The following is a 27,434-nucleotide window of genomic DNA, read 5'->3' on the forward strand; positions in this document are numbered from 1 at the left end:
TTTTCCTTAAGTGTGCATTGCTTTGTATTTTTCAACACCTATCTTCATCTTCCATGTTGTTGCCTGTTTAAGAGCTGATCTCTTGTACACTTTCTGACATCTTAATGTAGTCAGTTTGTTGGCAGCTGAACTGTGGCATATTCTGTTTCCCAGTAGCCTCATGTAGATCTGTTAAGAGAAGAAGGGGATGATACAGTTCCTGTACGGCCCTGCATTTGAGGCTTTTGAAGAAGAGGATTAATTATCACTAAGCATTTCAAGTTTGGCTAGAAGGGAGTGATTGGGATCGCTAGTGGTTATATTTTCAAGGCAAGTTAACTATACGTGAAGGTCTTCTATTACAACACAGACAGCTCAACAATATGAGCCTTGAGATTTGTGCTATGTTCATGATACTAGGACAATGTCCGTAGGCAATTGTATATATTCTGGTGCTATGATCATGGAAGCATCACAGTCAGGCTTCTGATGTTTGTTAATATTAGAAGTTGGTGCTTGAGTGATACTTTTACTGAAAAATGGGAAGCATCAAAACCAAGTGATGAATTCTTTAGGACTGGATGGATTACTGTATTGTTTTTTCAAATACTGTCTCTTGGAATTGCACTTGTCACTAACAATTTCAGTAAAAGTAAGGGTTTTTTTGGTGATACCTCTTACTTTAACTTGCCTTTTCCCAGACCAGAAGGGCACTATATCTACTTAACATCTTCTCAGGTAGATATTCTTTGATTGCCTCAAAGTTATCATTCAAAGCGTGCTTTGTGAAGCTCACAAATCCCCAGCGAATTTACTACGATTTGGAGGTAGCATAAAAAAATAACAACTTTGTCCTGGGTTTTGGTTTCTAGGCATGCACTCATACTGCAGGATCTAACTTGCACTTCCTTCTGAGGTGAGACCTCACAGTCCAACTCTGTAATCCTAAAACCAGTTACTGTTAATTAACTAGAATTAATTAACCAGTTGCTATTAATAAAGGGTAGCAGAAGAAGTATACAAGTCCCAGTAAACAGCCTACCCTTTTTCTCTTTTCTTTTCACTTTGGAATTAGAACATTGTCTCTCTAGGGGTTCCAGTCCCCATCTGGGACATGACTGTCATTCCACACTACATTTTCATGTGGCTTTCTTTAATGCCTTGCAATAGCCTTCAGTAGCCTTGCAATTAGCCATCCTCTGCCTCCAAAACCTTGTGCCTTTGTTCCTCCTGCAAATCCTTCCTTTACATTTCTCAAACTTTGATTTTTTTTTTGTTGAGACCCAATGCAATGCTGACTCTGATTCTGGCTCTGGGAGAGTTTCTAAAATATTCATCAAACACCATTATACAAGGGTGAGTAAAGTTTAATGACCTTCCTGGATTATCCCTGAGAGTGGACAGTGAGTTCCACATAAATGGAGGCATTTAGTAATGCTGTAGTAGTTTGTATGTGGTACAGTCCCCAAACTGTGAGGCATCTCAGTGCTTGATGTTCTTCCTCTTTTCCAAGTCTATACTGGCTTGATTTTTGACTGCCAGTTTTCCAAACAATTTTACTATAGGACGTGGGTTTCTCTCAATCTGAATGTTAAAAAAAAATAAAAAAAAATAGGGCTGTAGCTAAGGAATCCCATGCCTAAAATACCTCAGTTGTACCTGGCTCACATACCATATTTGTTTATCTAGCGTATGCAGTTTTGGCATATAGTTTCAGCCATCTTAAAGTGATATAATCACCAGTATGAAGGCCACCAGTAGCATAGTAAATGGATACCACTCGACAGCATGGGACATGGCTTGGACTTGTCCACAGGGGCATTTGTTGTCTTTGCAAAGGCCCCCATTGGTATTGGTTTGAGGCATAGTGATCCTGGCCAGCAATATTATGATGAAATACGAGTGCCACCACATGTACATGGGATAAGATGGAGTGGAAGGTCTGTACAAATACTTTAGAATGTCTGTAGCTTGGATTTTCTATAGCATTCAAAGGCCTATAATTTGAGGCTTTAAAAAGGTCACATGTCTAAAATTCTTGTAATATGATCCTGTGTTCTGATCCTTCTCAAAGAAAATACTTTAAGGATGAGACTTGTGTTTTAGTTTTTATAAATTTGTGCAAATCGTTGTGGGGAGTTGAAACTTAGTTCTTTTTATTTTTTTATGGAAAACATTTACTCTCTTGACTGGACCCTTATTCTAGCACTATATTAGTCACCAGCCTTATGCTGGTCCTTAGAGTTGGTCTTTTTATTATGTGTGCAGTTCCTGCTCCTCTGCTCCTCTGATCATGCTGATGTTGAGTTGCAGCTACTTAGCATTTGCTCATATGTCTTCCCCAAGAAAAGGATGAAGAGCACTGGTATGATTATATGACCCTAACACTGTTGCCTAGAGTCTTAAGCTTCCTTCTGGTGTTTTCTTTGCCAACACTGCTGAAGTAAAATTGTGTTTGGATTTCAGAGCACTTTGACATACTGACTCTTGAACTGTAAACCTTGCTCCCAGAACAGATATTTTTGGAAGGGTATCCCATAGAAAACAGGCAGAGAGCACCTAATGTGTACTTAAAAAGCTGTCAAAGGACAAGATTCAAACTTCTACGTGGGTGGTGCTTGGCTTCAGTGTCCACAGCTTGCCTGTGATGTCAGGTTGCCTGGAGACATAGTGGCTTGCCATGTAACCCAGGCTTTGCTGTGTGACTATATCCAGCTCAAGTAACCTAGTTTAACAATAAATACAGCTTTCTGCTATGTTACTATAGCATATTAAATATTTTTAAAGTGTATCTGACTGTTATAGATTGTACTTTAGTTTATCCTTTGAAGAGTTAAAGATATTTTTACTATTGAAGGCAATGTCCAAAACAGTTTCTTCATTCTGCTAAGATCAATATATATTTAAGGTTTGTTAGAACTGGATTTGGTTGTTAATTGACTTGGTTTTCTCTAGCTTTGAAACTCTAAAGCAGTTCTATCAATAGAAAACTGTCAGATGAGTCAGCCTTTGGCTTGTTTCTTTTTTATGCTGTCAGGTGTGGAGGAGGAAAGAAGTCTTTCAGCTTTGGCGTCCAAGAGCAGCATTTAGGAGACACTTATTTTGATGCTAACAATGTGGGTTTTGCAAGAGTGGGTACCACTTGATGACTTGTTTGCTTTACTACCCTTATGTGTGTGTAGGGTGTGCAAGAAATCCTAAACAAATATGAATCTGAATTCCAGTTATTTCTTTGTTTTGTTTTTGAAAATGGGTAAACAATATAAAGAAGTAGCACTTTCAATGCCTGTCCCCCATAAAGGCCAGAGGCAGTAGATTCACAGGTGGGGCATATCTATGTCTTCCTAGGAAAAGGAAATAACTAAGGCTCTATATATCTTGCAGTCATTGTCCTAGTTCACTTAGCTTTAAGAATATTTAACATACTCTCTCTTCCTGTGGCAAGTGCCCTTCTGGTTCTGATCATAATCTGGAGATTAACTGTCTTCTATATATAAATCACCTCTTAATGAGGATAAGAGACCTTTGTCTCTTGTATCATCATCTAAACAACTACATTTTATAAACCTAACAGTTTCAGATGGCTTAAGTTACTTTGTGAGATCAAGAACTTGTTATATCAATGGATTGTAATGGTTGCTCCTTTTGTCACCCTTGTTCACTGCAATTCAAGAGTTGCTGCAAGAAAAACGTACAGCACCTTCTGTTACTCTACATGTTGCTGGCAGTTACATAGTGGTATGGAGTAGTTTCCATATGAGGAAAGACTAAAGAGGCCGAACCTATTCAGTTTAGAAAAGAAATGCTTGGGGGTGGGGGGAGGGAAGCTGGGACATGATAAAGGCTTACAAAATACTAAATGGCCAAAAGAAAGTAAATAGGGCAGGGGTGGGAAAAATACATCCCGCTGGCTGAATTAGTCCAACGAGGCCATTTTATCTGGCCTGCGGGGCCCCTAAAAACATTTTGAAATGTAAAATTTGTCTGTCCTTGGTTCCTGTCAAAAATTACAGGAACCAGGGGCAGTAGGACCCAGAGGAAGCCCTGGTGGGCTCCCACAACAGCAGGGCCTGCCTGGCCCCACCCCTGCAACTGGAAGCCCCAGCAGGGGCTTCTGGCCTGGGACCAAATGGCTGCCCTGGCACAGAAAGCTCAGGTAAGGGGCGGGGGGGAAGAGCAGGAAAGGAGCTGGTGCAGAGTGCAAGGAAAAGCGGCCCCTCCCCTGACTCGTGGTCCATGCTCGCTGCTGTAGCCGCTTGCAGCCCGCATAAGGCTGTCTTGAGCAGGCACAAGCAGCCCCATGAGGCCTGTGAGTGGCTGCAGCGTGGGGCGCCGGCCACAGGGCGGGCGAGGGGCTGCTTTTCCCTTGCACTCAGCACCAGCTTGTAATCTGGGTCTGGGCTTGCCTGTCGGGGCTGTGCCATAGCAGCTGCCGCCCCCCTGCTTGCCACGCTGGGCAGTAATTGCTGCTGCTGCCTGCCCAGAGCTCGTGCTGCAGTAGACTGCGGTGAGGCTGCCACCACCACCTTTGGGCTGCCCAGTGCACGAGCTCTGGGTGGGCAGCAGCAGCAGCAAACACTGCCCAGCGTGACAAGCGGGGGGACCGCAGCTGCTCCTGCCATGGCACAGCCCCGACGGGCTAGCCCAGAGCCACGCAGGGCCCTGGCTGGCTGTGGGGGCTGGGTTACAAGCTGGTGCTGAGTGCGGGGAAAAGTGGCCCCTTACTTGCCCCGTGGCTAACGCCCTTCATTGCAGCCGCTCACAGCCCACATCAGGCTGCCTGTGTCTGCCCAGGACACAGGGCTGCTATATGTGTGGGCTGCGAGTGGCTGCAGCAGGGAGCACCAGCCATGGGGCAGGCCAGGGGCCACTTTTCCCCATGCTCCGCACCAGCTTCTTCCCTGCCAGGGAGCAGGGGGTCAGGGCTGCCCCCTGCCTGTACCACGGGGCTGGGTGGGGGTACTGAGAGTGAGTGGGTGCAGGAGCACAGGTCCCGCACTGGTATTCTGGCGTCAGCAGGGCCCCAAGCAGGGCAGTAGGGGTACAGGGTCCCAGCCAGCAGGGGTGCTGTGGAATCGGGCCATCTTCCCCCTCTCCCTTCTGGTGCAGCCCAGCCCGGCTCTACAGACCCCTGCCAGCCTGTACCCCGCTCTGGGTCCCACTGGTGCTGGCCCTCTGAATTTGGTCCCAAGACATTGGGAGGTTGGTCCAAAATGGTGACCGGGGGTGGGGCTACCCATGCAGCCCTCAACAGCTTGCCAAAACTGGGTAAGAAGCCCTCTGCCCGAAATAATTACCCACCCCTGAAATCGGGATTTGTTATTTACTTTCTTACAATACAAGAGCTAGGGGTCACAAATGAAACTAGTAGGTAGCTAGTTTAAAACTAACAAGTTTTAAGAGCAAGTTATTTTTCATGCAGCGTGTGAAGGAGGTGAGGTCATAGCTTAATAAGGGATCCAGAAGGAAACACCAAGCAAGGCATACAGGCCTCCTGAATGAGTTGGAGCCTGTGAACGCTGACCAGCAAAACTGCCTGCAGACATAAGCAGAAAAGTGACAGGAAGACAGCCTCCTTCCTGGTCTTGTAGATGGCCAGTTTTGCCAGGGCCAGAAGGAGGTTGACCAGGAGGTCCAGGGCTTGATGGGGCCATGGGCAAGGGCAAGGACTGCATAACAAAAGGTGCGTGGAGGTATTGGGAGAAGTGCAGCCAGGACCTGGGCAGGAAGTTCTGGAGGAGGTGGAAGAGGGGCTGCTACCTGGCTCACTCAAGATAGGCATGCCCCAGGGTCTCCCGCTGCTGGGAAAATGGGCAAGCATTGGGATTGTGTACCAGATACACATTTGTGGCAACAGGTTTGTGGGGGAGGCACCCGCTAACATCCCTGGTGGCTTGTGGGATTAAGGTGGAATACAGACTTGTCTACTGGGGACCCTGACCTTGGCTAGGCTGTACTGCCCCTTGTTGTTGGGTCAGGATGCGAGGACAGGATGATGGTTTGTGCAGAGCATAAGTGTGTAAGAGCTGGTGGTAGTTGACCTTTTGGAGGCAGACTGACTTGGTATCCCCCAGACTGCTGAGATGGCAAGGCAGGGAGCACTGCGGGGCCTGCTGAGGCAGTGGCCTCAGGACTAGCTCCAGATGGCTGGAGGATACGAGAGAGCAGGAACTGCCCTTGCACAGGACCTGCACCTCTGAAGGAGAATTGTATCTAGCCCATGGCTGCCCTGGGTCCCTTCTCCCTTCCCTGTGATGTAGTCAGCTGCAGCAGCAGCAGCTCCAGTGGCCAGGCAGCCACTCTCCTTCCTGGCCCAGCCCATCTTGCCCAGCCTCCCAGCCACCAGTGTACACTCCAAGGCAGGGGGGCTGAGCTCCTGGCTAGGCTTCTGCCTTGCAGCTCTGACCCTGTTCCCATTCATAGACCAGACAGCCCAGCCTCTGGTGAGAGTTGAAGCTCGGGTATGGTTATCCCTGCTGCGGAGGGGGTATAGGAAGAAGAAAGCCAGGAGCTGTGGGTTAACTGGGTCCTGGCAGGCCAGGTCCCACCAAGCCATGCCACGTGGATGTAGCTGGAGTGGCTGGTGCTCCACCTGTGCCCATGTGACCCAAAGCAATATGTAGGAACACAGCGCAGCACTGGCCTGGCCTGGCCTAGCTGTGTGCTGGGGACACTGGATGGGGGAGAGTGTGCAGGGAGAAGAAAGGAACACAGTGCGGGACCTGCCCAGCTGGGCCCATATAATCCACAGGTCCTGGCCTCTTTCTCTCTGCAGCCCTTTCCCTACCCTGAGTCCCTGGCATGCAGCTAGCCTGGGCTGGTGCTCCACTGTGTTCCCATGTGCTGCTTCAGGCCACATGTGTGCAGCTGGCATGGCTCCTGCCCAACCTAGCTGTGTACTGGGGACTCAGAGCAGGGGAGAGGGTGCCTGTGTGTATGTGTGTCTATATCTGCCTGTGTGCATGCGGCCCTCAACAGCTCAACAAAGCTTTTAAGTGACTGTTCAGCCCACATAATTGCTCAACCCTTTACGAGATGGAGGTTGCCAAAGGGGGCTGGCCTAGTGCTGGAGGCATGGACTTGGGTGGTTTTTAACATGAATATGTAGATTCAGTCCAACTAAGAGTGGTGTACCTGCTGATCGTCCACCCTGACAAAGGTGAAAGTGGTGTCAGGGTGGTGGGCATGCCAGACGTCCACCAGGGAGTGGTCAGTGATGACCTCTCTGAGGATATCTGCAGCAGCATAGCTCCACCCTTTGGTGCGGTTCTGTACCTTGAAGGTGACGGTAAAGTTCCCACTGAGAACCAGGCACTTGTTAGGACTCAGGTTCCCAAGGTAGGCTGCCATTTGCCAATAGAAAAGGTTCATCTCTGTCTCATGTGCAAGGGCATAAGTGCTTACTAGGGTGAGGACAAGCCCCTGTATTCAGACTTAGAGATGGAACAGGCAGCCTTGCACAACCTCAGTGGTGAGAATAACTCCCAGCTGTAGGCTTGGGGGAGAACAGGGTCACCACCCCATAGGATGTCTCTGTGAGGTGACTGAGATATAGACTTTGTCTCCCCATTCCAGCCACCAGTTGGCTTGGGCAGCTGAAGTCATGTGGGTCTCCTGCAGGAAGAGTACAGAGTAGCTCCACTCCTGGAGGAAGGAGGATACTTGGCACCTGCAGAGACTTGTCTGTCCTCCAAACCCACATTTTGAGGGGAACCACAGTGAGGGACTCATTGGTGGAGTGCATTGTTAGGCTTGGCAGTGCTTTTGCAGGAGCCAGCTGTGGGACCCATCAGTAATCCTCCCATCCTCTGATAGGTGTAAAGAATGTTGTGGATGCTGAGAGCTTATCCAAAGTTTTTGGCATTGCTTTGCTTACGCCCTTTGCGTTCCCTCACCAGAGGCCTGACCAAGGGGAGGACTTGGTGGAAATCTGCCCCCAGGGGTCCAGGGCAAGCTGCACCTTCTTCCTGGTGCACACTGTGCTCTCCAGGAATTAGAGCATCTCTTCCCTGGGTACTGCTGGGGTAAAGAGCTCTGTTGGTTTTGTGAAGGGGACTATGGACTCCTGGTTATCCTCTTGCTGGTACTATGGTTTGGTGGGCTCCTCTAGGCTGCTGGGGATGGGGGGGGTGTTTCCCCTTCCTCTGCCGCCATGGGGGCAGAGGCCTAGCAGAGCACTGCCTGTACCACTGGTCTAGTACATCCCCTGGCACTGGGAGAGGGAGAGCTGCAGCCAGTTGGGGTGAGGGAGGGGACAGCATGGGGGGTGGCAGACAACCGGCTGGGGGGAGGTCTCAGGGTACCCCTCAGGGTTGGGATGGTTTTCCTTAGGGGATCCTGCTTCTTCCCAATCTGTACTGGGGCCACAGGATGCTCTGGGGTCTGTGGTAGGGGGGGGTGGCTTTGTTTGGGGATGAAGGAGATGGTTCAGGCACCTGAGTGGTGATGGAGCCCTTCATTTTAGCTTTGTGACTGCCTGCTGGAAAATGGGTAGTCAAGTTCAGTCTGGGCTATACATCAACTCTTTAAAGCTGGTATAACCATTGGGAGAGTGAGCTTTCTTTAACCAATGTGATTCTTCAACCCTCTAGTATGGACACAGAATGGAATAAGTTGTACCCATGGAAGGCTACCTTTAAACCAGTATTTCTGTATTCACAGGAAGCAGTAGTACTAAAAGAACTATGTCAGTCTGTTGCAGCATTTATAAGTAAACATGGTCTTTCTCATCTGCAGTATTGAATGAGAATCTTACACAATTAGTGGTTGCTTGTATCTTTGCAAATATGACGTAATTAGAGTTTAGTCTCTACCTGTTTATATTAGTCAGTTGATTGACTTATCTCCTTTTAACTGACTCTTCCTTTTGTACTTCATTTATTTTCTACAGAGTTCTCATTGACTAACAGTAAACATTAAAAGTTTCAGTTTTAATGTTTACTGTTAGTAAACATTCTGCAGCTCCTAAACAGAGTCTTTTACACTGTATTTGGTATACCATTATGTAACCTATGAGAGTGGACTACATTTAAGCAATTATAGGGCTTAATATTTACAGATTCTTATTTTACATCTGCTGAATGTTAGAAAATGGTGAATGTGATATTGATTTATTTACTAGACAATTCTTTTGCTCATGATTAGTGTCATGCAACTTCACTGAAACTAGAAATTTGGGATCACCCAGGTTAGTTCAGTGTATATAGTGTTCCGCATACTCAGTTTTTGTTTAAAAAAAATAAATAAATAATCCTGGAATTTTTCAGGGTTTATCTTTGAAACAAAAACTGGGATAAAATCAGGATAAAAAGAAGAAAAGGAAAAAAAATTGGTTTAAATCAGGGAAAAATTGGTGGTGATAGAGGGAGGGGGTAGGGCCTAGGGAAGGGGTGAGGCAAGGGGTGCAGTGCAGTCCACTGGCCAGTCCTGGGGCTGCAGCAGGAGCAAAGCGTGGGGAGCTGTCAGTGCGTGCCATCTGACAGGTGTGGCTCTTGCTGTTGTGCACCCCCTGGAGGGCTGTGCCAGGTTCTTCCCGGGGGGCGTGTGGCCCTGGATCTGCGCATGGGACAAGAGCAGGCTGCTGCCCACCCTGAGCACTAGGAAGAGCCTGGTGCCACCACTGGTCCCAGCCTGCAGGGAGCGGGGCCAGGCTCTCCCATCTGCCTGCCCCCAGCAGAGATTGCAGCTCCCAGCACCTAGGGCAGGGCCGAATCTGGAGCCACCAGGGTGCAGATCAGACCTTCCTGCTCCAGGAGCAATACCTGTGGCCTGGCCTGGCCCCCTCCACCCAGGGTCAGAGCTAGGAGCCCTGCGCCCCCAGGCAGTAGCTCCAGACACACTCACCCAGCCCCTGTGCAGCCACTGCCACCCCCCTCCCCGCCTTCCGCTCTGCATGTGGCTGCTGCCACTGCCCCCCCTTCCCCCCCATTTGGCTGAAAACCTGTGCCTCAGGTAACTGGCACGGTGACACTTTTAGTTTACCGGCATCACCCATTTTTCAGTTCAAATCCCTGTTAACCGGCACAAGTGGGGAATAGGCCATTCCCCTCTCGTGCTGGTTAACAGGGATTTGAATTGAAAAATGGATGTAAATTGGTAAAAAATCAAATGACTTAAATCAGGGAATTTATCAGTGAAAATCGGTAAAATCTGAGAATGCAGAATACTAAATATATAATACTGATGAGGGGCATAATGGTATATCCTAGAATCAGCCTGGATTCCATACCAGTTATCTCACAATTTCTTTTTTGTTTCTGGCAACCTGCAAACGATCGGGTCCTTAATATAGTAGTACATGTAGTTACTGAGACAAGACTTTACAAATATGATGCAATAGATTGTGTATTCCTCCCCCCGCCCCCCCCCCCCCCAATTCTTTATATAGAAAGGCATGTGCTGTTGCTTGAGTTTTTGATAGGGTCTCATGGATGCAGCATGGTTCTTTTTTACCTACTATTTTAAGATTGTATAACTTGTTTAAAATGAAATCTGAAGTTAAAACAGGTTTATTTTTAAAAGAAAAACGTTTAAATAACAAACACATCAAATTTAAACTTAAAAAGCTATTTATCAAAATTGCCATCAATTAAGAAAAAAATAGTCTACTAAATTAAACTTTTATGAACATATTGGTTGATATTATATGCGGTATGTTAAAGTAATACATTTCAGATTTGGCATGTCTGCAGTTGAATGAAAACAAAGCAGTAGGCTATATTGTAGTAATTCTATTTCATTTTTTCTTTTAAGATGTAAATTGGTGCAATGAGCAAACGCAAGTCAAAAGATAGCAGCTTTACAAATGGAGAATGCATTTCTCAGGTTGGTAACTTCTTTTTCTTTCTATCCTTCCTGTTTTATTGACTAGTTCACTGGCCTGGAATCTGAGACAGATATCCTCCAGTGACTTCCCAGATTAATTTAGTTTTCTTTCTTTTGTAGCTAAAGGAGCCACCATGTTCAAGTGGTGAAGGGCCTGATATTCCTTTTGATGACTGAGACATGAACAGAGACACCAGTCAGATGCATACATAGCCTACCTCCTGATGTTTTGCTCTGTTAAATGCTAGCAGTTAGAGTACAAATAATTTATCTGCATTAGGAAAATGCAGAAGAGTAGGCCTGTGTTTCATCAGTCAAATACTGGAGGCAAGCTGCAGTTGCCCACAGGTAACCCAGGCATCCTCCATAAAAGCAAGCATTTATATAAGCAGAAAATCATATTGGGTAAGTCAGACACCATAAATACAGCAATCATTTCTTTTGATTTGTAAAGTGAATTCCAGCCCAGGTGAGCTCCTGCTTCATTTCATGAGCCAGAGTAGGTAGGTAGCAGTTGCCTAAACAGGCTTCAGCTGGTTATCTATGTCCTCCCACCTTCACCATCTGGCTGCTAAGAAATCAGATGCATCTTGTTGCGTATTAACTATTCAGTAACTATAATGGATTGCTACTCCCTAATGTTGCTACCTTTTAATGCAAGATGAGTCCCTGTTTCCCTCCCGTCCCCACATCAGCACAAGGGAGAATATAGTCCCTTGTCTTATATTTATATACAAGGAATCATCAATAACTAAATTGTCTATCATTAAACTACTGCCAAAGGCAGCATGTACTCAGTGATGGAAACCAACTAGAAAGTCAGTTAAATGTAGCCAACACTGAGTGTGACTATAAAACACCTGGCCCATAACAGGTAAACATGCTGATACAAGGATAAATTAGTGCAGCCCATCTGAACAACATATGGTAGTGTGTCCATTCTACACAGTACCCCTCAGCACAGAGTCTTTTTCAAGTCATAGTGAGCCACTATGTTGAATACATTTTAACTCACTCCCACAGCTGAGCTTTCCCATTTCCAATTATTCCTGTTTTTTCACCAGCATGAAATATCTGGCAAACATCACAGAATGGGGCCCCAAATAGTTCAACCAGAATCCTTCTGTCACCTCCTCTTTCACCCTGGTGCATATGATTGGTGTGGCTCCACCCTCCATGAGATGGGGCTGGAGCAGGTTGACCTGTGCATATACTTTTTTGAAGGATCCCAAGGCTCATGAGAAGAACACCTGGTTCCAGTAATGGGTGAGGGGCTAATTAGCACATCAATCCTTTGCAGGGTGTATCAGCACATACTGGGCAGTGCTGAGCTGGGAGTCATCCTGGCTTGAAATGCTGTTGACTGTGCTAGGGCCCCTCCCTATGAACCATAAGGTAAATCATGAGCCTTTTGGCTTTAGACAAATATCAGGCATAGCTTATACTATATATGGGTGGAAAATGTATTTATGGAGTACCTGTGCTAAAACTTGCACCAATTTCAAAAAAAGATAAAATGCATCAATTCTGGAAGAACTAACTCTATTGATACTATATGCAAATTACCAGAGGTTTATTTAAAGGGCAATGTTTTCAAATTTGCCTTGAGCTTCCATGTGCTCAGGGAGAACCGGGTCTGACAGTAAGGATGGGAGGTGTGGGCTGCAGGAGAGAGAAGATTTGGGGGTCAGAGGGCAAGGTGGGTACCTGACCCCCCAGATTTATTTTCTCTGCTGTAGCAGTCGGAGTGGGGCAAAGCCAAGGCAAACCTGCAACCATTAGATTCTATACCTGGAAAAATTACAATGACATTTATAAATTTTACATATATAGCATCTAATTACGGGACAGGGTGGCATATGTTCAGGGTCACCTTATATTTTAGTAAATATGGTACCTTCAGCTACAGACTTAGGCCTTGAACAGACATTCATTTTCTCCTGGGAGAGTTACTGCTTTCTTCTAGAGTAAAAATGGCTGCTCCCAGAGAGAGAACCTGGGAACAACCAGGGTTAAATCAGTCCCAGGAGAATTTCTCCTGTCTGTACTTGCTGACAGTTTTTCTTGTGGATGTTAGACTTGTGGGGTTCTTTTGTTAGTTTTTCATAGTTTCTAGGGTCGGAAGGGACCTGAACAGATCATCAAGTCTGACCCCCTGTCCTAGGCAGAAATGAGTGCTGGGATCATAGTACCCCAGCCAGATATCTATCCAGCCACCTCTTGAAGACCCCCCCAAGGTAGGGGAGAGCACCACCTCCCTTTGGGAGCCCATTCCAGAACCTGGCAGCCCTAACCATACAGTAATGCCTCCTGATATCAAGCCTGAACCTGCTCGCAATCAATCTGTGGCTGTTATTCCTTGTTATCCCAGGCAGTGCCCAGGGCAACAGAGCCTCACCTATTTTCCACTGGTCCCCCCTGGTAAGTTTATAGATGGCCACCAGATCCCCTCTCAGTCTTCTCTTGCAGAGGCTGAATAGATTCAGGCCCTTTAGTCTATCTTTGTAGGGCCTGGCCTGTTGCCCCCTGGCCATGCAAGTGGCCCTCCTCTGGACCCTCTCAACGTTGACCACATCCCTCTTGAAGTGCAGTACTCCAACTGCGGTCTGACCAGCACCGCATAGAGGGGAAGGATCACCTCCCTGGACCTGCTAGTGATGCATCTGTAGATGCACAATAAGGTGCAGTTAGCTTTACTGACCACTTCCTTGCATTGGTGGCTCGTGTCCATCCTAGAGTCAACAAAGACTCCAAGATCCCTTTCAGCCACTGTGTTGTTGAGAAGGGTGTTCCCCAGCCTATAGGTATGTTGCAGGTTCCTTCTCCCTAGATGCAGAACCTTGCACTTGTCTGCATTGAATTCCATCCAATTCTCATCCACCCACCTCTGTAACCTGTCTAGAGGCCAGTCAGTCTCACCTCCATCCTTGGTAAAGTCTTTGAAAAAATTATCAAGGCTCACCTTTGTGAGAGCCCAGCAGGGCAAATTATGCTGAGGGGAAACCAGCACGGGTTTGTGGCGGGCAGATCGTGCCTGACCAATCTAGTCTCTTTCTATGACCAGGTTACGAAACGCCTGGACACAGGAGGAGGGGTGGATGTCGTATACTTAGACTTCAGGAAGGCCTTCGATACGGTATCCCACCCCATACTAGTGAACAAGTTAAGAGGCTGTGACGTGGATGACTACACGGTCCGGTGGGTGGCGAATTGGCTAGAGGGTCGCACCCAAAGAGTCGTGGTAGATAGGTCGGTCTCGACCTGGAAGGGTGTGGGCAGTGGGGTCCCGCAGGGCTCGGTCCTTGGACCGATACTCTTTAATGTCTTCATCAGCGACTTGGACGAGGGAGTCAAATGTACTCTGTCCAAGTTTGCAAATGACACAAAGCTATGGGGAGAAGTGGACACGCCGGAGGGCAGGGAACAGCTGCAGGCAGACCTGGATAGGTTAGACAAGTGGGCAGAAAACAACAGAATGCAGTTCAACAAGGAGAAATGCAAAGTGCTGCACCTAAGGAGGAAAAATGTCCAGCACACCTACAGCCTAGGGAATGACCTGCTGGGTGGCACAGAGGTGGAAAGGGATCTTGGAGTCCTAGTGGACTCCAAGATGAACATGAGCTGGCAGGGTGACAAAGCCATCAGAAAAGCCAATGGCACTTTATCGTGCATCAGCAGATGCATGACGAATAGGTCCAGGGAGGTGATACTTCCCCTCTATCGGGCGCTGGTCAGACCGCAGTTGGAGTACTGCATGCAATTCTGGGCGCCACACTTCAAGAAGGATGCGGATAACCTGGAGAGGGTCCAGAGAAGGGCAACTCGTATGGTCAAGGGCCTGCAGACCAAGCCCTACGAGGAGAGACTAGAGAAACTGGACCTTTTCAGCCTCCGCAAGAGAAGGTTGAGAGGCGACCTTGTGGCTGCCTATAAGTTCATCACGGGGGCACAGAAGGGAATTGGTGAGTATTTATTCACCAAGGCGCCCCCGGGGGTTACAAGAAACAATGGCCACAAGCTAGCAGAGAGCAGATTTAGACTGGACATTAGGAAGAACTTCTTCACAGTTCGAGTGGCCAAGGTCTGGAACGGGCTCCCAAGGGAGGTGGTGCTCTCCCCTACCCTGGGGGTCTTCAAGAGAAGGTTAGATGAGTATCTAGCTGGGGTCATCTAGACCCAGCACTCTTTCCTGCTTATGCAGGGGGTCGGACTCGATGATCTATTGAGGTCCCTTCCGACCCTAACATCTGTGAATCTATGAATGAGATCTAGGTGGATTCTATCCTTTCCCTTTAGTGTGCCCACTTCTCCCCACATCTTTGTGTCATCAGCGAATTTGGACAGTGTGCTTTCCATGCCCACCTCCAAGTCACTGATAAAGATGTTGAACAGTACAGGCCCAAGGACCGCGCCCTGGGGAACTCCATTGCCCACATCCCTCCAAGCTGAAAATGACCCATCCACCACCACTCTATGGGTGCAGCCATTGAGCCAATTTGCCACCCAGCTGACTGTGTAGGCATTAATGCCACAGTTGCCTAGGTTTTTTTAATGAGAATGGGGTGATAAACAGTGTCAAAGGCCTTCTTGAAGTCCAAGTAGACAACATGCACCTCAGCGCCCGCATCCAAGGACTTTGTGACCTGGTTGTAAAAGGAAACAAGGTTAGTCAGGCAGGATCTGCCCACAGTGACTCTGTATTGGTTGCCCCTGAGTATTACCTCCCATGCTGGGTTCCCACAGATTTGTTCCTTGATAATTTTCTTAAAGGTCTTACCAAGGACCAAGGTGAGGCTAACTGGCCTGTAGTTACCTAGGTCCTTCTTTCTTCCTTTCTTGTAAATGGGGACCACATTGGCCCTTTTCCAGTCCTCTGGGACCTGGCCAGAGCACCACGAGCGCTCATACAGCCATGCCAGGGGCCCTGTTATGACCTCTGCCAATTCCCTCAGTACCCTCGCATGACGAGCATCCGGACCTGCTGATGTATACATGTCCAGCCCCTCTAAGAGTTCCCTAATTAGATCATCCATGACCTTAGACATGGCGTCATGTCCCCTGAGCCTGTCCATAATCCTAGTGGGGGGGTTGTCCCGGTCCCTGCTCAGAAATATGGAGGCAAAGAACTCGTTGAAGAGATCAGCTTTTACCCTTGCTGCAATCACCAGATTGCCAAGCCTATCCTGTGGGGGCCCCATGTTGCCTGGTGCCTTCTTCCTACTCCCTATGTATTTGAAAAAGGACTTTTTGTTATCCTTAATTCTGGTCACCAGTCCTAGTTCCATCTCTGCCTTGGCCTTCCTAACAGCCTCCCTGCAATCATGAGGTATAATCCTCCTTGTCGATTGCCCCTTGCTTCTACTGATTGTATGCCACCTTTTTTGCCCTCAGGCCATCCTGGATGCCTTTACTGAGCCAAGGGGGCTTTTTAGCAATCTTACCCCCTTTGTTTTTTGTTGGGACTGACTCCCTCTGAGATTGGAGGATCGTCTCCTTAAGGAACAACCACGCATCCTAGACTCCCATCTCATTGAAGCTCCGAGTCCCCAGTGTCTCTCTTAGTAATCTCCTTAGCTCATTGAAGTCGGCCCTCCTGAAGCCAAGGACTTTTGCGTGACTGCTTGCTTTCACCACCCTGCGCCGGATAGTAAATTCCAGCAGGCAGTGGTCACTAACACCTAGGTAGTCGAGCACCTGCGGATCCCTCACCAGGTCATCGCCTGTGGCAAGGACCAAATCCAGCAAGGCATTTCCTTTGTTGGGATTAATGTACCTCCTGAGTTAGGTGGAGGTCCTGTATGCAGGCTAAAACCCTACATGATCATTCAGACCTGGATGACTGATCCTTCCAGCAGATGGCTGGGTAGTTTAGGTCCCTTGTCCTTAGACATCCCTTGTCCTTACAGCCTCCGTGAGCTGACCTGAAAATTCCAGATAGGTCCAACTCATCCCCCTGGTGAGGCGGTCTGTAGTAGACACCCACTATCAAGTCCCTTTCCACACAACCCCCTTGCATTCTTACCCAGAGTGCCTCAGTTTGCCTCTCTTCTGAACCCATCTTGATCATCAGGGACGTGTACTGCTCTTTAACATAGAACACTACACCCCCCCCCATACTCTATCTCGTGTATACAACCTATAGCCCTCAATGTCTACTGCCCAGTCGTGGGTAGAATCCCACCAGGTTTCTGTAAGCCAAACCAGGTCTGGGTTTTTGCTAGCTAGCAGGAGAGCAAGTTCCTCCTGCTTATTCCCCATACTTTCCAAAGCTTATTAGAAACTACAATTGTCTCTGATTTGTACTTTCAATCTTCCTATTTATGTATTTAAAAATAATAACTAAATGCATTAGAGGTGAACCAGTATATCAATATATATCGGATCAGTCCCGATAAAAGGAAAATTGACATTATCGGCAATTAACATTTTTTGGTCGTTGTAGGCGATAATGTCACCAATAAATGGTGCATGCATGTGTGCAGCTTCAGCACACATTCAGCCAGGAGTGCAGGCCAGCAGATTGGAGAGCAGTGTCCAATCAGTAAATCTGGTGGGGGAAGGGCTGTGGGGGTAACAGATGGAGGCCCCCACAGTGAGGGCAGGGGCTGGTGCTGCCTAGCCATGGCAGGACGCAGGATGGAGCTGTGGGTGGCTTATCCGAGGGGGGCCACCACTGCGTGCACCCCTAAGGGAAGGTATGGGGGGTATGTGCGCCCTGGATTTGTGCATGGGGCAAGGGCAGACTGCCTGCTTCAGGGTCAGGGGCTGTGCCGGCCTTTTCCTGGTGGGGGGGTGAGTGAGGATGGGGTGGGTGGCGGCGCTGGGAGGAGATTACAGGGGGATTATGGTCAATTTTGGGGTGGCTGTTGCCCACCCTATAGCCCCCCTTCCAGCACCACCACCTGCCCTTGCCCACCCCGAACGCAGCCTCCCTGCCAGGAAGAGTCCAGCACAGCCCCTGACCTTGAGTCTGCAGCAGGCAGCCTGCCCTTGCCTTGCACACACATCCAGGGGGCACATGCCCCCCATGACTCCTCTAGGGGCATGTGCAGCGGCGGGGACCCGCACTCCTCCCCTGTGCCCCCCCCGGAAGAGCTGTCCACAGCTCTGTCCCCCACTCTGCCTCAGCCCCGCTCCCTCCCTCACCATGGGGATTTCAATCTGCACCCCACCACAGACTTACTGGCCAGATGCTGCTCTCCAAGCTGCCGAGCTGCATATCAACTATTGGATTGGTATCGGCTAGTTAGTTAATAATCAGCATTGATATTGTCCAAAAAAATCTTTATTGGTGGACCCCTAAAATGCATGCCTGGCTAATTTATTATTCCAGATTTATCTCTTCGTTTCCATATTTAAGAACTATAAACACACTTTTGGGTTTTTCTACATTTGCATTTGCTAATAATACAAGTATTTTAGCATAAAGTCACTGACTCAGCTTTTGACTTGTGTAAGATTGCCATGGCAATTCATGCATGTTCAGAACAGGAAGGTAATCAGCGTTGTAGAACAATCTGTTAAAATAACTAAGCTTCTTTAAGAATCTCTTAAAGAAATGGTTGTTCACTGGACAAAGTTTAACTTCCCATTTAAACAGTATGATGGGGAAAAGCATAGAATATAACGTAAGGCAGCTCTTGTGATTTACTGGTGTTTGCATTTAAACCATACATTTTATACATAAAAATGAATTAAGACTTGGTATAGTTTGAGTACTTAAGAAATACTCAAGGCAAATTTTATATATATATATATATATATATATATATATATATATATATATATATATACACACACACACACACACACAAATAATTTGCAATGGGTGTTTCATAAGAATTCAAATTACACCAATTCTTAATAACATTTTTTGCTACTGCAGTCACTCCTCTGGGGTAAATTGTTGCACCTTGGTCTCAATATCCAGGAGATTGTGTTATCTGTCTAAATCAAACTGACCTGTGACTTACTGTTATGGGAGATGGATGTGACAAGCTATGAGTAGAAAGTTTCTTTTCTGTGGAGAGACTACCAGATAGATGCTTTTGCCTTCAAGTGGGACGTTTTACTTGTAGCAAGTGCAAGCTGATCTGCCTAGTAAATAAGACTGGAGAAATGTAGGGATAGCTTCTACAGCCAGCAGACTTATTCTTTATGGAGGAAAGAACAGGGATGGAAAGGCATCGTTAATGTTCTCTTCCCCTGTCTTAGGGTAGCCAAATGCCTCATGTCCTTCTGGCTGTGTTCTTACTGAGCCTGTGCCTTGGCAGTACCTTGCTGTTTTTTCTGCTCAACCCCTACCACCCAGTTTCCTGTTTTTATTATTATTATTTTTTTATTGGTGAGAAAGCAGGAGTTCAGCAGGACTTGGGGAAACCAAGGGGGCTAGAAACAGATTCAGTAGGGCTAGACAAACACTATTTTGACTTTACTCACTGAGTAGGGGATTAAAGACATGAGGGGGATAGTGGTCTAGAAGGGCAGCTGAAGAGAACATGTATTAAGAATTCAGGCAAGATTCTGTCAGTTGAAAGGCAACACAACTGCTTTCTTTAGTTTCACTCTTGCAAATGTAAGTATGTGGTAAAGAAAAGGTTACAGGTAGCTTGCCAAGTAAATCTGTTACTTAAGAACTTCTTAAATTTGAATATTCAAATTTAACACTAACTACACTGAAGAATTTCGTGTATGACTAAGCCCTCTGAGAGGAGGTTATCTTAAAAGATATGGCAGAGGCTTCCTTATTGTTGATTTAAAGTAGGCTTCATGCATTCAAGGACAGCAGTGATGGCATTTATCTTTGAACCAGACTAGATGGAGGTTTGTTCAACATCACAAGGTTTAGAGAGAGAAACCAAGTGAAAGAACTGGTACTGAGGAGGTTATGATGGATCAGCCATGCCAGAAAAATGGAAGGAGATTGTATCCACAAGAACATTGATAGTAAGATTTGAGACAGCTCTAGAAAGCGGGGTTGCCCTCCATGGCAGTACCGTGATGTGTGCAAAAATTATATAAAGTTGTTCAGTATCAGCATAGAAAGCTGGGAGAAGCACACAGAATTCGGTCTGATCTGGAGAAAACATCTGGTACTGGATACAGCTCAACATGAAGCAGCTTTGATCCAGGATGGAAGCAAAGCGTGAAAGAACGCAGCATGCAGTAAACTTGGACTCAGACAATATATGGGTTTGTGAAACTTGTAACTAGCTAAGTCACCCTCAAATTGGGCTTGTCAGCTACAAACTGATTTGCTGGGCATCCGACTAGACCTCTTATGTGTACACCATGGTCCAGAGGATCAGCCAGGTTGCCTTGTGCCTCTTGCATATAAATCTTTGGAGGATCCCAGGGGTCATGACAAGAACACCTGGTTCCAAACATAGGTCAGGGTCTAATTTAGCACATGGCTCTTTTGTGGGGTGTTTCAGCACATACTGAGCTGTGCTGAGCTGGTGGTCATCTAAGCACTGTTGTTTCCCCTGCCCTGGTTTTTGAGAACTGAATTTGATTTGGCCGATCAGGATAATTGACAAGTGCTCCATCTGCTCCACACCCTTGTCTTCCCCTGCTCCCACCCCTGTTTCAAAAAAAAAAAAAAAATAGTTGAGGATATTGGATGTCTTTCTTGTCCTCCCTCCCTTCTCTGTAGTTTTTCAGTTACACCTAGGTAGTATCAGATTATTCTTAGTGACCAACCTAAACTTATCCTGTTTCAGTTTGGGGCTGTGACTCCTAGTTCTGTACCCCATAGCCTTTCTTTCCTGGGTATCTCCATATTTTCTTTATAATGACCCTATAATTACCTCTATAATCATGTATTTGAAGGCTGTTATCAATTTTCTCTTCTCCAAACTAAACAAACCTAGTTCTCTTAGACTTCCCTCATAACTCATGTTTCCCAGACGTCTAATAATTTTTACTGCTTTTTGCTGGACACTTTTCAAACTATCCACATGTTTCTTGAAGTGCGGGGTCCAAAAATGGACACAGTAGTTTAAGTAAGACTTCACCAGTGCTTAGTATAGCAGAAGAATATCTTCTCTTCGTTTTTCAAGTGACATCCTTACTAATACAACCCAGTATGCTTTTGGGTTTTTTTGCAATAAGAGCACACTGTTGACTCGTATTCAATTTAGGGTCTATAGTAAGTCCCAGTTCCTTCTCTCCAGTCCTGTAGCCTAGGTAGTCATTCTCCAGTCTGTACTGTATGGAATTATTCTATCCTAAGTGCAAGATTTTGCCCTTATCTTTCTTGATTTTCATCTGATTGATTGTGGATCATTTCTCCAGTTTATTCAGACTGTTCTGAGTCCTAGCCTTACCTTCCAAAGTGTGTACTGCTCCAAACAACTTGGTGTCACATGCATATTTGCTAAGTATGCACTCCATCCCATAGTCAAAATAATTAGTGAAGATGTTGAACAGTACCAGACCCAGAACAGATCCCTGCAGAACCCCACTTGATACTTCCTCTCACCTTGGCATTAAGCCATTTAAGGACTTCTTGTGGAGTATGATGATCCAACCAGTTATGTATCCACCTTACAGTATTTTTTCCTAGTCTGTATTTTCTTAGCTTGTTAATGAGAATGTCATGGAAGACAGCGTTAGAAGTAGGGGTTCACTAATAAAGATTTTGGGGCCGATACTGATGGCCGATTTATTAACAAGCCATATCGGCCGATACTGATCTGATTGCCGATATGCAGCCCTGCAGCTTGAAGAGCAGCATCCCTCTCCATCCCCCACTTCCCCCCCTCAGACTTACCAGCTAGACGCTGCTCTAGATGCTACCTGGCTGCATTCCTGGCCGTGTGCATATTGTGGCTGCGCACTTGCACGCAGCGTTTATCGGTGATATTATCAGCCAAAAAAAGATGATTGCTGATACTGTTAATTTCCATTTTATTGGTGTTGATATGATATGGATATTGGTGCATCTCTAGTTAGAAGCCTTGTTAAGTCAAGAATATCACATTCAATTCTCTACCTAGTTTCTCCCCATATCATAGACAGAAATCAGGTTAGGCATGACTTGCTCTTGGTGAATCCATAATGGCTGTTCCTCATTACTTTGTTCTCCTCTAGGTGCATCACAGCAGATTCCTTGAGGACCTGCTTCACAGTCTTACTAGGTGTTGAAGTCAGGCTAACTGTAATTCTCCAGATTCTCATTTCTTCCTTTTCCAAACATCCAGGATCTCACCTGATTTCCCCAAGTCCTTGAAGAGGATAACCATGGCTCCAAAATTACCTCAGCCAGTTCCTTCCTTTAAGGGAATATCCATTTCAGGATGCTAGCATTCTTTAGTTTGTGAGATGGGGTTGGGAATTCACCTAAAGCAAAGTCAACAGTTGGCTTGAAAATAAGTATGTTAAATCAGTTAAAAGAAACTAAAAGTTAAAAGAAAAAACTTCTTATAAACATACTAGCAGTTTGGTGTGCCAGTACTTCATGACTTCTATAGCAGATGTTGCAGGGTCAAACTGAAGATGAACAACATAATTTCTCTGAATCACTTGCCATCCAAAAAGATACTGGAGAGAAATACCCATCTGTCTTAATTGGCAATTGTTCATGTGTGTCCTCAGGAGGGTGTTGGAGCCAGTAGTTGGAAAAGCAACAGGTTACCAACATCAGGTGGTATTCATCAAAAAAGTTTTGAAAAAACTTAAGGGGATGAGAGGCTAACAAGTGGGTGGTCTTGCATGACCTGACTGTTATATTGCCAGGTTGAAGAGTAGTGAACTTCACATAAGAAGACTGGAGTAATCTGTCATAAAGTTTTAGGTAGCTGAGAAAATTGGTTGAATTGTAATCAAATAGAATTAAAAACAACTTGGAAGAGTATTCTTTTTTCCCTCCCCCAAATCTTTGGTACCAGTGTCCACACTTGGCTTTTTGTGGATTGCCATATTAAACTTTTAAATGAGGAATCATAAGGATGATTCATGAACAACCAGTTGTCCAGACCACAGTTTGGGAAATACTAGTCTCTAGAAGAGTTTGATTCCTTTCTGTAAAGGAAAATCTTTCATAGACTGGAATTTTCAGTATATTGGCAAAATAATGAATCAAGAAGCATTTGAGAAAAAAATCTGTTTAGATTTGCTAGAAAAATTTAACCACAAGTCTCACAGGGATATAGAAACTGATGCATAATAATCTCAAGTTAGAGACTAGTATGCAGACAGGATCTACAATAGGCGAGCTACTAGAGAAAGTAATATGTATCAACAAGTACTACACTGTGTCCTCTGGGCTATAGAGATGAAATAGAATGATGGAGACAAGACGGACATACTGCCACCACCGTCTTGGAATAACACAACTGTTTCTCTGCACCTGTACTTGATTGTGTGACCAAATAATCTCTCTACTTGAGAACTTGATTTCTACTATTAGATTCCAATTAGTGATGACTAAATATACATTTGAATTTGAGTGGGTTTATCTTGTTTGAAGTACAGTTGCCCTAAATCAACACATCTTCAACTAATCCAACAAAACTGAATACAGTTGCTAGCATGTGGGTCAGTGTTATGACCTATTTAAGCATTTTGTGTTAATATTTTATCTTGACAGGTACAAAGAATTTTACGTGAAAGATTTTGTCACCAGCATCCTAATGGAAAGCTATTTGGGGTCGAGCCTCAATACAAGTAAGTGTACGGTTTCAGAGACAATGCTTTGCTATTTTGACATGGGTTTGTCGCATGTAGAAATCTCTTTTTTACATGTACCTGGCCTTATGCTTTTTTATTGTTTCTTCTGTTTAAGTAGTGATTTTAAAAATACTTTGAAAATCCTTTAAATTTACTTCAGTATTTAAAGGATCCACACTCTGTTCTGTCAGTGTGTGAGGCTTGCATCCTGAGTTTTTGAAGTTGCAGTTAGGACTGAGATTTTCCAGGTATGATTTAAACCTTAAGAAAAACAAAATTAAAATAAATTAAAAATCCATTTTAATGGTTAAACTTTTAATTCCACTTTTACATCCCAAATATAGTTATTCCACTTTACTAATTTGGGCTATTGCTAACTTTCTACAATTCATTAATCTCTTGAGAGTTGAAAACAATGGGCACTTTGATGCTACACTCATTTCCCCTGAGAGTTATTTTACAGGCATATGCTTTTGGAAAGTCTAAATGACATCACATCGAAGATAGAAATGATTGTTTGAAAATCTAAAAATTTAAGTCAATATAGAAATTAGGAAAAGTTTTCTGTAGTTCTCACATTTTGTTTCCTTGGCTGTTAACTTCATTATGATACAGTAAAATACACTGGCTGTTAGCAATGTAGAATACTGGTGGTATTAATAGACTTCTTCAAGCATATGAAACAACTCTTCAAAAAAAGGACTCTTCATAAATACCATATTTACTTGAATACAAGATGAGATTCCCCCCTATCAGCATCTTGTCTCTGAGTAAATATGGTATTTACTTCCTTGTCTCCTTCACATACAAGGAACCCTCATGAAATATGTTGTCAGTCATTAAAAGCAGCATGTATTCAGTAATGGAAAACAACTAAAAAATAAATTAAATAAATGCAGCCAATACTGAGCACGACCATAAAATAACATGGCCCATATTGGGCAAACATGCTGATGGGTATCTTTTTTTTTTTTTTTTGGCGTGGTCCTTAAAAGAAAAAAAAAAAAAAAGGCAAGTGTTTCCTCTGCAGGGAACTGGCACAAGAGCTGGAGGTACTGCAATACCAGGCCAGCACCAGGAAGGCCAGAGCCAGCCCAGACACTCCCGTGGGTGCCAAAAGTGCTACAATTAATCTTAGTCAAAAGGCTGAGATTTTTTTGGAACATGTTTTGTGTTCCAGGTCAAATTAGCCAAATCAGGTCCGAATCCTCTTGACTGACCAATGCTGAATCATTCAAGCACCAGATGTGGTGCTGCTGCTGGCAAGTATCTTCTACCCCAGACTTTTCAGCCCAGGGCTTCAGATACTCCCAAATCCATTGACGGGCATCCTGTGTTCAGCCCCCAGTCCATAGTCTTGGGGTTCGGATTCCCCCAAGTCTCTCTTGCTCTTGGCCAATGGCCACAGGAACAAGCTGGCAGGGAGTCCCTCATTTCCATAAAGTTGGCATGTTGATCCTACGAGATCCTTCCACTGGAAGCCGGTCAGTGACAAGCTAATTACAAGACTCTTGTAGGGCAACCTATCCACAGTGCATTGGACAGGGGTGCACCCTCCACTGCACAATGCCATTTAAATCCATATCAGTCTTCATCTTTGCCCACAAGAGGCAACGCTGATGGGAACTTTTTTTTTTCTTTTAAACTCAACAGTTTATTTTAAAAAATCCAAAATCTCTTATACATATTTACAAATAAAAAAACATGATATTATCCATCTCTTAACAGTTTACAATAACGACATCTCATCCCACAACTATCTCTCTTCCTACCCTCCCTCCCCTCTCTTTTACCCCACTATTTCAGGCACTCCTGAGGTGAATACCATTTATCCATTTATCTTTCCTTCACATCTCCTCTCTCTTACTCTCATCTTCCTCCTCAACATACCCTTGCATGTCTTATTTGAGCCATTCCTTTCATAATCACCAAATTTATCACTTTCCAAGCGCTGCATTAACACAGACCACTCATGCCCATATCTTCCTTTCTTCCCATCCTTTCTTAACCAACCCATACATCACTGCCTCAAAATTTATCTTGTCAGTCACTTCTAAAATTTGTGACAATCTCCTTGCCCTCCTCCAAATCTCACACACAAAGTTGCGTTCCCAAAATACATGTACCACTGATTCTTCCCCCCTGTACTTCTCCCATGGGCATTTTACTGTTCTTCCCAAACCCTACCTAAATTGAACCTCTCTTACTATTAAAACCCTCCCCACCAATCTCCACATCAGGCTTGCATGTTTTCCTTTTAGATCTTTCCCCACTACCCCTTTCCACACTCACCTTGCTTGTTGCTCTGACAAATCACCCACCTCAGTTACTTTGTCTTTCCCTCTGATTTCCTTCAAAATCCTTCCCTTTTATTTCAAACCTTGTATCCTTAGCTCTTCCAAACCTTGTAATTTAATAACATTTTCTGCTCTCCCATAATATATTGGCAGTGTCCAAGCCCACTGCCTCTTCTACCCTGTCCCATTATAGGCCCATCCTCCACAGCTATTTCCCCACCCCAAATCTGCAGAAATTTCCCACTTTTCCACTTCCTTCTGATGCTTCCCTCATCACCATTCTAACAGAGTGTGCGTAGATAAATGTCTCGGTCTGGAATTTGTTACCCTCTGCACTCGTGTCCCTTATATCATTCCTTCCTGACAATCCATTCTGTTTTAGAACCCCAGAATAACATATAAATATGTCTCTGGATTGTCCTGCTTTGACTCCTTGATGAAGGATATACTACACCCACAAACAAAACAATAGGTAGCAACACCTGTTTCACCAACTTCACCTTTCCTGCACGTGACGAACCTTTTGTGTTCCAAAACCCTAAAATTTTCCTAACCCGTAACCCTATCTCTTCTCATGCTTTTGTGCCTTTCCCTTCTATATCAGGAACTGCCCCTCAGATTTTTATCTGATTCTTAACTACTCTCATGTGAAATTTCCCTAGATCTCCCAAACTCTGATCCCCAACAACTTGCCCTTAGTCTTGTTTACTTTTGCCCTTGAAGCTTTGCCATAGTCTTCCATATGTTTCAGGATTCTAATGAGACTCTCTCGCACCATCACATTAATACCATTCACATACAGTGAGCATTTCACTTTCCCTCCCCTACTTGTTCTTCTCTTAAACATACACCACCATTCCCACCTGCTCTTATAACAGTTCTTTAAGGTTCTCTGTTCCTTGTACTCCTCCATAAACTTCATACACAGTTTTTTGTTGTGAAGCAGTCTGATGTTCAGTTTCCAGAGGGCCTTTTGCTTTCCCATCTACACCCGTAGCAATCGATGATCACTAAAACCGATATCTTGTATCTCTTTTATTGTGTGCTGCCATTCCTTCCAAGACTAAAAGAAAATCCTTTAAGTTTTCCTTCCTCCTGGCTCCACTCTCATATGTATTTTCTCTCCCTCATCCTTGAAACCTTCTCCCTTGATAATTTTCTTTAACATCTTCTTCAAGGAACTTTCTAATTCCCCCTCTTCTTCCCCCCCCCCCCCCGCCCCCCAGTCTCCTTTCTTAATTATACAGTTGAAGTTGCCTACTATGACTCTGTGTTTTCCCCCCCACCATGTCCATTTCCAACTTCAGAATAAAGCCACCTTCCCCTCCCTTTTCCCTGGGTGTATATATGTTAAACAGCTCTGCCTCCACCTCTTGTGTCTCCAACAACATCCTCTGCATTCTTCCCTCTAACACATGTACTTGCTTGACTTTAACCCCTGGGTTTTTAATTAACACTGTCACCCCTGCTGCCTTGTTCACGTTTTTCCCCACCTATCACAACTGCCCCAAACCCCATCTCTTCTCCAGATATTTATACTCATTGCCCCACGTTATGTCCACATCAATAGACTTTAAAATTGCTGCCATTCGATCCCACCTCTTCCTTGTCAATAATCTTCTCACATTTAAAGTTGCAGCACATAACACCATGATAAAGAAA

The 27,434-nt window shown here is 45.2% G+C and overlaps 1 protein-coding gene across 1 annotated transcript in view; it reads left to right on the top strand.

Moving 5' to 3' along the window:
* ORC4 (origin recognition complex subunit 4) overlaps positions 1-27,434 on the top strand; it is a 69,035-nt gene that overhangs the window by 7,798 nt on the left and 33,803 nt on the right. Inside the window, exons 2-3 of the mRNA XM_006277127.4 lie at positions 10,732-10,803; positions 23,396-23,472. Coding sequence (XP_006277189.1) covers positions 10,747-10,803; positions 23,396-23,472 — 134 coding nt within the window. The 5' untranslated portion in view covers positions 10,732-10,746. The remainder of the gene's footprint in view (positions 1-10,731; positions 10,804-23,395; positions 23,473-27,434) is intronic.

This window comes from Alligator mississippiensis, chromosome 4 (assembly GCF_030867095.1).
Source record: "Alligator mississippiensis isolate rAllMis1 chromosome 4, rAllMis1, whole genome shotgun sequence".
NCBI classification, from domain to species: Eukaryota; Metazoa; Chordata; order Crocodylia; family Alligatoridae; genus Alligator; species Alligator mississippiensis.